The sequence below is a fragment of the Hyalella azteca genome, unplaced genomic scaffold (genome assembly GCF_000764305.2).
Source record: "Hyalella azteca isolate HAZT.00-mixed unplaced genomic scaffold, Hazt_2.0.2 contig3210, whole genome shotgun sequence".
NCBI classification, from domain to species: Eukaryota; Metazoa; Arthropoda; class Malacostraca; order Amphipoda; family Hyalellidae; genus Hyalella; species Hyalella azteca.
In genome coordinates, this window is record NW_025933462.1 from 338,285 (window position 1) to 347,228 (window position 8,944).

General features: G+C 37.3%; 1 protein-coding gene across 1 annotated transcript; it reads left to right on the plus strand.

Annotated features, from left to right (window-relative positions):
- Positions 1-1,988: 1,988 nt before the first annotated feature.
- Positions 1,989-7,749, plus strand: LOC108682620. Its single transcript, XM_018171822.2, has 3 exons — positions 1,989-2,180; positions 4,402-4,840; positions 7,516-7,749. The coding sequence occupies exons 1-3, from the start codon at positions 2,165-2,167 to the stop codon at positions 7,598-7,600; spliced, it is 540 nt and encodes a 179-aa protein (XP_018027311.1). The 5' UTR covers positions 1,989-2,164; the 3' UTR covers positions 7,601-7,749.
- The last annotated feature ends 1,195 nt before the right edge of the window (positions 7,750-8,944 follow it).

Genomic DNA, 8,944 nt, shown 5'->3' on the forward strand with positions numbered 1-8,944 from the left:
ACAGTTTAGTTCTGCAATCCTTAGTTTTATATTGACTAAATTTTTACATACTGCACATTAATAATAAGCCTTGTTATCGTAATTATAAATTTTTCACTTCAATTAAACACTTTTTTACTAGGTTACTTTAACTAACTCAAATTAACCCCCTCAATGGCATCAGACATTCACTTTACATAGTATAAACATACATTACTTAGTGCATTCATAGTGTGTAAATCGTGTATAGCACATTCATGGTATATCCCTATGCTCTTTATCAGCACCAACTCTCTCAACCCACTTACCTCATATTGCTTTCCCTCATAGCCTTCTCTCAACACTCACACTCTCAGCTAACAACGCCGTCCCTCGATATAACACAGCTCTCTCATATATTCCTCTCGAAGCACGTGTTTCAAAACTCATTTCAATTTCGCACTTCCCTCCGATATACCATATTTAGAAAAGATTTTCCCTACTTTTATTGCTCTATATTAATACCCTGTTTCTCCGCGCAATCTTTTATGTTATCTACGTTCAAAAAAGCATTATACAGAAAAGCACACCCATTATATTCTTGTTAAACACTACCCTTTTACACCAATCACTCTCACATGTGCATTACTCTTTGCGTGATGCTCTCTTTACGCATACTTTAACTTATGTGACAGATATCCTACTGCTGTTAACATCCTCAGCCTGTAACCCTCCCCTCTTAATATTTCATTTAAAAATACTCCCTCTTGCAAGCACAATCCCTCATATTGCCAAAATTAGTACCTTCTGTCATAACGCACTCTCTCTCATAAAAACTACTAAAAATACCGTTTCCCATACCGCGCATTCTGCATATTACGCACAAACACACTGCCCTTTCTTACAACGCCTTCTCCCTTATAGTAATCCCTCCATACATACCCTATACGACACCTCACATCACCTCACATTAACCTCTAACAGTGCTCTCTTTCCCTCATGAAAAGCCCTGCAGAAATACCCTATACAGGCTATACCACACTTCACATCCCCCACACTACCCTCTAACAGTGCTCTCTTTCCCTCATGAAAAGCCCTGCAGAAATACCCTATACTACACCTCACATCCCCCACACTACCCTCTAACAGTACTCTTTCCCCTCATGAAAAGCCCTCCATAAATACCCTATACTACACCTCACGTCCCCTCACATTACTCCCTAACAGTACCCTTTCCCTCATGAAAAGCCCTCCAGAAATACCCTATACTACACCACACATCCCCCACACTACCCTCTAACAGTACCCTTTCCCTCATGAAAAGCCCTCCAGAAATACCCTACACTACACCTCACATCCCCTCTCACTACCCTCTTACACTTCCCTCAGGGAAAGCCCCTAAAATACCCCATACACCACACATCCCCCTCACACTACCCTCTAACACTGCCCTCAGGGAAAGCCCCCCAAATACCCCATCCTACACCAAACATCCCCCTCACACTACCCTCTAACACTGCGCTCAGGGAAAGCCCCTAAAATACCCCATACACCACACATCCCCTCACACTACCCTCTAACCCTACCCTCAGGGAAAGCCTCCTGAACATCGTCTCCCGGATCCGGCCTAGCCGGCCCGTGTCTTGCGTGTCGAGACGCTGCGGTTGACTGTCCCGCGCTCGAGAGTGGCGTATATAACCTGGGACATGCGTGACACGCAGCGACTTGTCCCGTCAACGTGTTACTGATCACACGTCTCTTACTTCAGTTATTCATGGATTAAAATGTGTTCGCTGTGTTATAATAAAATTAAGTGAATGAGATTAGTTTTTTTCTAAACGACGTCCCGTGAATTAAGCATATTGTGCACTTAAAACAAACATTTTTTTGCTAAACATTTCAATTTTGAGATAGATAAACCAATTCGTACTTCTTGCACATGACGTTGCTTTTTTTCAACTATGAAAATAAATAATCAAATTTTAAATGAAAATATATTTTTAGATACAGGATTGTATACTTTAGGTTTTTTATAGGTGCAGGATAATTTTTTAAAGCAAGATTGAATTATTTTCAACAGTGGATTGAGCTCAAGTGATCCTCAAGCATGTGGAGGTAGCAATCTCAGATAATCTTATTCATTCCGACAAGAATCAGAGCAAAATTTGCGCTGAAGAAATTTTTGGAATGGTGCACAGAAAACAACATGAAGAAATTTAACGGTGAGTTATACTGTTAAACTGTTACGCAGTTTCTGTAAAGACCTACTGTAGATAAGTTTTTCGAATTTAAAAGATCTCATTTATAATAAGATTTCCGATCAATGATGCGTGGAAGCAAAATTCGTCCATTTATGTGGGTGAATTTTTTTTAACAAAATCTATGTAATTCTCAATCGTTATTGAGATGGAAAAAATTGCAATTACACTGATTATTATTAGTATAATTCTATTTCATTGGTTTCGTGGCGTGACCAAAGCCAGCCTCGGCGGTCTTCATTGAGTTCAGCCGCGATGTATGGTACTCTCAGATAAATTAAGGGTCTTTGTCCAACTTACGATGCACTTCTTGCCAGTGTGTGGGAGATCATGACTCATTCTTGCCCGGCAAGAGTATGTATCAGTGTACATGCATAAAGTGTGTCACTATTCGGACATTATGTCCCATTCATTTTTCTGTATGTGTGATGCATTTCTTTTACTGTATGTCACTGTTCAGTTTAAAAATTCGGGTCAAGTACTACCATACGAATAAGAGTGGAGTGTTTAAAGCGGTGATACCATCAGAGAAAAAAATTCTAATTTATCGATAGAAATATTTAATTTAAATTACTTTTTATGTGGTAGTCACATTTCTGCCGTTAATGCGGATACATTTAATATCAGAGCACAATTCTCTATCACAAAACTTTCTTCATGAAAAATGCTAAAATACATCTTGGTAATCTTGGTAATCTTGGTGCTTGTTTGGGACGTAGCAGTCCCAGGCCACGATGGATCGCCGCCTCTGATTATCGTTCATCCGCCCTCATTTGGGCCACCTGATGCACGATGCTGTTGCTTGCTTCTCGCCGCTGGTAGTGTTGCAGGGGAGGTCGATCTGGGATTGTGCTCAGGAACACGTCTAGTTGTCTCTTGAAGGTCTCCAGGGTGAACTTCCTCTCTCTTAGATCCTTTAAACAGCCTTGGCCGTGCCACGGAAAGTGATCCTTCCAGCAGGGATTGAAATCTGACTGCGGATCTGTTACGTAGTGGGGGGGGGGATCTAGCACAGTCTCCCCCTTCTCTAGTTGTGAGAGAAGGGGGATCTTCATCTGCTTGAGGCGCGTGCCTGAATTATTAATGAAGTTCAAATATACTTTGCGGTTGTGGACGCTCACTCATTGGCCGGAGGCAGCGCTATTTAAACTCCTCAAGTACACACAACAGCCCATGTACACGTAGCGGCCTAAGAGCCCATAGTGGTCTAAGTGCAAGTAGCAGCCTATGTATACTTAGAGGGATAATTACATGTAGCTAAGTAACATTGCTGTAGTTTGGGCGACGTTGTTCTTTAATGCAGGTTTCATTGAAGGCCAGAGAGTATTTCTTATTGACAATTTTCTTTTACGTAGCATAAGAAAATTTTATCGACGTAGGTAATTTTATTAGCGTAGGTACCCGTAGCGACCTAAGGACACGTAACGGCCGAAGTACACAAAGTGGCCAATTTATACATAGCTTGATAAATTAGTATAGGTTGGCGGGATTTCTTCCTTTAGGCAGGTTTAATTAAAGGCCAGAGAATTTGTTTTATTAGCTTGATAAGTACATGTTATTGAGTAAGTATACGTGGCGACTCAAGCACCCGTAGCGATTCAAATACACGTAGCGGCCAAAGTACACGTAGCTGTTGATTTCTTGTCTGTGATTGATGAGTTTAGTTTTAAAGGCAGACAGTGATTAGCTGATGGAATTAATTTTGATAGTCCGGCCCCAGGGCGGTGTTGCGTGACACAGCGTTACGCTCTTATACCGCCGCGTGACGCAGCGCCGGCGCAGTGAAAGCAGATCATTTGAGGCCGAGCGCGGCTAGTCAGGGAGAGCGCGGCAAGAAAGTGCGATGACACACGATAGTCTCGGTTTCAAAACTCTCCTCGGGTGGCGATATCCTCAAACAGTTATCCCTATTTCTAGGTTATGAGGTATTTGGGAGTGAGCTTGGTTGTCATGTTCTCTTGCTTAGAGTCTCGGCTTTTATACGTGGCAGGTGTCGCAATGAAGTTCGAACAGTATTGCGCGGAGATGTACTAAATCGAACACACTCCATAATCGTTTATTTACTGTACATTCTTCCCGGCTAAATTAAGCTTCTAGTGTTTACAACCGATAAATTAAAATAATATTATCGTTTGTAAATGTAATTAACATAAATATAGTTCCTAATATAATTATTTCTGATCAGATAAACGGATTTCTGCGTGGGCACTCCTGCTACTCTTCACTAGCAGCCTAATATTTTCAGCCGTCGCCGACACCAAACTCTCCGCCTCTAAAGCCTCTTTGCGCGACAAAAGCAGCAAAAGTGACCCAACCTCACCCCAAACAAGCATAAAGACATGGAAACTTGTACGTAATGCTGCCGATGGTTCTACCGAATCGCTGACTGTGAAAGAAAGCGATGAAGATGACGGTCGCTACATCATCATCGATGGCGGCAACACCGACACCATCGGCATCACCGAGTTCTTTATTTACTTTGGCGCTGTTGCGCTCGCCATCGTATGCGCTTTGGCACTCCTGGGCATCCTCTTGGCAGTTCTGGATGGCATCAGTGCCAATCCTGCGGGTGGCGCAACCACCTACGGCTACGGCGGCACTCCTACGGTGCAGGACACTTACTCGTAAGTCAAGTTATTCAAATACTTATAGTTATTTAAATTTCAATAGTTATTTAAATTCTAATATAAAGAAATTAACTAATTAGAAAACTAATTTCTATAATTGCATACCACAATGTTTTTTATGTAAATAATAAACGATCATTAAATATCATGCATAAAAAGAAAATTGTGGGATTATTCATTTCTAGTAATAGTAATTAATTAACTATGTACAAAGTTTACAGCATGCATTGCAAGGAAATTAATGCAGTGTAACTATATCAACACTAAAAGAAACTAGTTCAGTAACGTCAACTTGACTAATAATTTTTTTATATGAGGCCTATGTCATAATATAAGGTCAGCATAAATAATTGTAATAATAATAATAATAATTGTAATAATAATAAGAGCTACATTTATTCCACTACTTCAAGCGTGTCATCGACGTAGTTATATGAATGAATGATGCTACTGGTGTGACATTGCAAGTCTCAGCCTAGAAGTCCCTCATCAATTGAACTGAAAAAGCCGCAAGAATTTATCCTGTTTTATTGGCGATGCTGATACCTGCAGAAGACAAGAATTAGCATCCTATCAAAGAATATAAGTTAAGGAACATTTCAGTTGAATGACGAATGTTATCAAACAAGCGACCTCGTGTCTGCTGCTACGATAGCTGCGACACGCGACACAGTCGATTATCTTAGCAAACTGTTCGTATGGGTGAAAGCGGCAACTAACTTATGATTCAACATCGATATCTTTTGGAACAAATTGTTTACAAGACTGAGATGATAATGTCATAATTAATTGTTACAAAATGCACGCGTAGATTAGTATGCGGAAAACAACGACTTTCTGGACTTGAAAAAAGTGAAGGTCCACTCAGACAAGCTTCTTCAGACAAGGCAGTGATAAAATCTACAAACTTGATCATTTTTCGTGGCAAATTTATAAACTTTATCGTTCATGACAAATAGCATACAAGACGTTGATGATATTGCACAAGAAATCGTGGTGGAAAATCTTTCAATTGATTTCTTTGCAGTCGTCCAGTCAGTGGGTTAGTTCAGTCAACTCTTAGGTGACACTAATGGCATGATAACAGCAAGATAAATTTTCAAATGTTAAATTATTAAATCCTTCTAGAGTAGACAATTACACCCAAATTATTCAAAACATTTTTTCCTTCAGGAAAATATTTAACTGAATAAATGAATTTTTTTCAAGCGAGGTGAATTAATTTCCAAATAGAAATTCAGTATGAATGTATCGCACCAACTTTAACCTAGCCTCTTGAATTGAATACTTTTCTCTTACATAAAATATATAAAATATAAATACCTAATGATTATCTTTGGATATTAAATTTATTAAATTATAAGTTCTAATATCATTAGAATTTTACCATTTCGGTAATATTAACCAAGTAGACCAAAAGTCATTTGTCACAACGAATTTTTATTTCGCGTAAAAAGGAAAATAACAAAAAATTTTATTATTTTTTTCGAGAACATTGTTACTTATTAATTGTCTTCGATGGACTGAAAACGAGACATGTTTGATTTTTTTATGTCATAATTCAATTTTAGTAGAGATTCAATGTAATTTCTTTTTTCGTAGTCACTGCTAATTAAGCTCATAAAAATGCGTGGTATTTAAAAGTCTCTGTAGTGTTTTGAAGAAGACTTAGTTTTTCTTGACTGGTATGTAAACATACTTCCATCTCACAACTGTAATTATCTTCCATCTCATACTTCACAAACATTAATTGTCCATCAAACCGTGAAATGTAGCTTAAAAATCGAATAACTCTTTGACCATATTATTTCAAGAGCATCATCGAGTGACATGTTTTCAGGAAGAGATTTAATAACGTAAGTTGTTGTCAAAGAAGACGTCGTGCGTGAAAGTCTCCGCCCCAGATCTGTCTGAGAGGAGCATCGCTAGAAAGCACTTTATAGGGAGGCTGATCCCGCAACGCCTGCATCTAATTGCCGAGTGCTGTTCCAATGCCATGTTCATATACGTTGTTTCTCGGGCAGGCTTTGCAACAACCTGCACTTCCCCTGAACGACCACGTAACTCGTGTCTAATTTCCCCCTGTTTAACTGAATTTCCCCTGAAAAACAAACTAAAATAAGTCTTGATTTTTTGCGACTGGCTAATGTTCAGATAGAATGGGGTGAAAGAAGCAAGCTAAAATGTTGCGCTATCGTAAACTTTTATGCATGGCTGCAGGCTTCGAAATCTCGCTTAATATCACAACTGATAATACAGTGAGAAACCTACTTCATTTGAGTGCGTACTTTCACATATATTGAATTACTAATTAAATTATTTTGTGCAGATATTTAGCAATTTTTTATGCAAACTTTGCTTTCCTCCAAAACAAATTGGTTGCTACTTATGAAGCTATTGTGATGCTCTATTATCTTCAGAGAGTAACAAGTCGATCAGAGTAACAAGTCGATCAGTAGCCGCTGTCACACGTGACATAATTTGTGTAGCATTTGTCCTTTTCTCACTCTAGCGATTCATGGTTGTTAATTATTTTTTTTTGTCGGGCTTGTGCTTGTAGATTATTTCCTTTAGTAAATTAACTTAAAAACAAGCTTTCTGTTGGTTTCTTTATTTTTTATTTAAATTGATATATATAATGACAATTAATTTTATGGACTTTTATTTTGCAGGTCGTATAAGCGAGTGTTTGATGTCGCTAATGCCTTGGAGCAGAACTACAAGCAGTACGCCGACGTTCTCAATCCTACCATTTAAATGTGGAGATACATATTATGTTTTATGATATGTAATAAATAAAAATAATACCCTAATGTTATTCCGGTACGATAAAACATTCAAGTTTTAGTAAAGTAAATGTGAGAGTTCGATGAAGTGTGAATTTTATTTAGGTGTGACAGGCACGATTTTCTAATTTTATTTGTAAATTGTTTATAATGGTTCATTGAAATGATGATTTGAAGTGATATTATGAAAATATTATTGCATTGAAATTGGAAATTCGATCCTAAATAAGAAACCTAATTCAAAATCTATGCACTTGAAATAATTGCATTGAATATACGCTTTTTATAATTGGAAATCCATTAAAATATGTGTGGTTTATCAATTTTAGTATTTAATTTAGCTAAAATGAATATCTATTTTCAAATCTTACGTTAAGGAACAGACGCGTTAATTTCTATAGATTTTATATCCATAGCATTTCACTATTGTGGTTTGTTCAATATCATATAGATTTAATTTTTTTTTAAATGCCGAGATACCATTCAGGTATAGTTTATTCCCGGTCAATATTCACGCTAAAGACAGACGTTGTGCGATCACATACAACTCAATAGACTAATTGGTAGCAGAATCAGCCTTCTTATTAATTGATTATAATTTGTAAATTATATTATATAATAATTATTTTATTATGAGCTAACACTCGATAATTTTGGAAATAAATATTAAGCCGAATCATATCTAGCTAGCCACAAGCACTTTGTAGACCTCCATCAAGCTATCTTTTTTGCAAAAAAATATTTTAAAATGTTTACGAACGATAATCCTTTTCTGGTCAGAATTTAACGAATAAATTAAAATTATTCAGATCACTAATATAATTTTGAAATGAAATAAGCTGTTGATATTTTTAACTTTTACAGCAAGCATTTTCTGCATAATTCAGAACAACACTACTACCGTGTACGACGTACATTATAGGTCTCGCTTCGTTACGATCCCTTCACAGTGTGCATGCGTGCTTAAGCTGTCCGTTAAAAACCTACAATTTCGTACATTTTCACACCATCCATAATATGTAACGAATGCTATTCTGTAAGAGGGCTTCCATGAGAGCGTTTTTTTAGTATTTGTGTATTAAGTAATTTAATTAATTTAATTTAGATAATTTTTCATTAATATTTATTCAATATCTGATGCAAATGGCTGTTACAACGATGTTTCTATTTATTGTTAATTTTCGTTTGCATTCCTGTTTTCCTGTTGATTCTTTAAAATAAACGTAACAGTTTCGTCTCTTCAGTTATCCTCTACATGATTACACTGGAGGGGAAAGATTCTCCTCTAACAATACAGAATGAATATAGCAGTCTT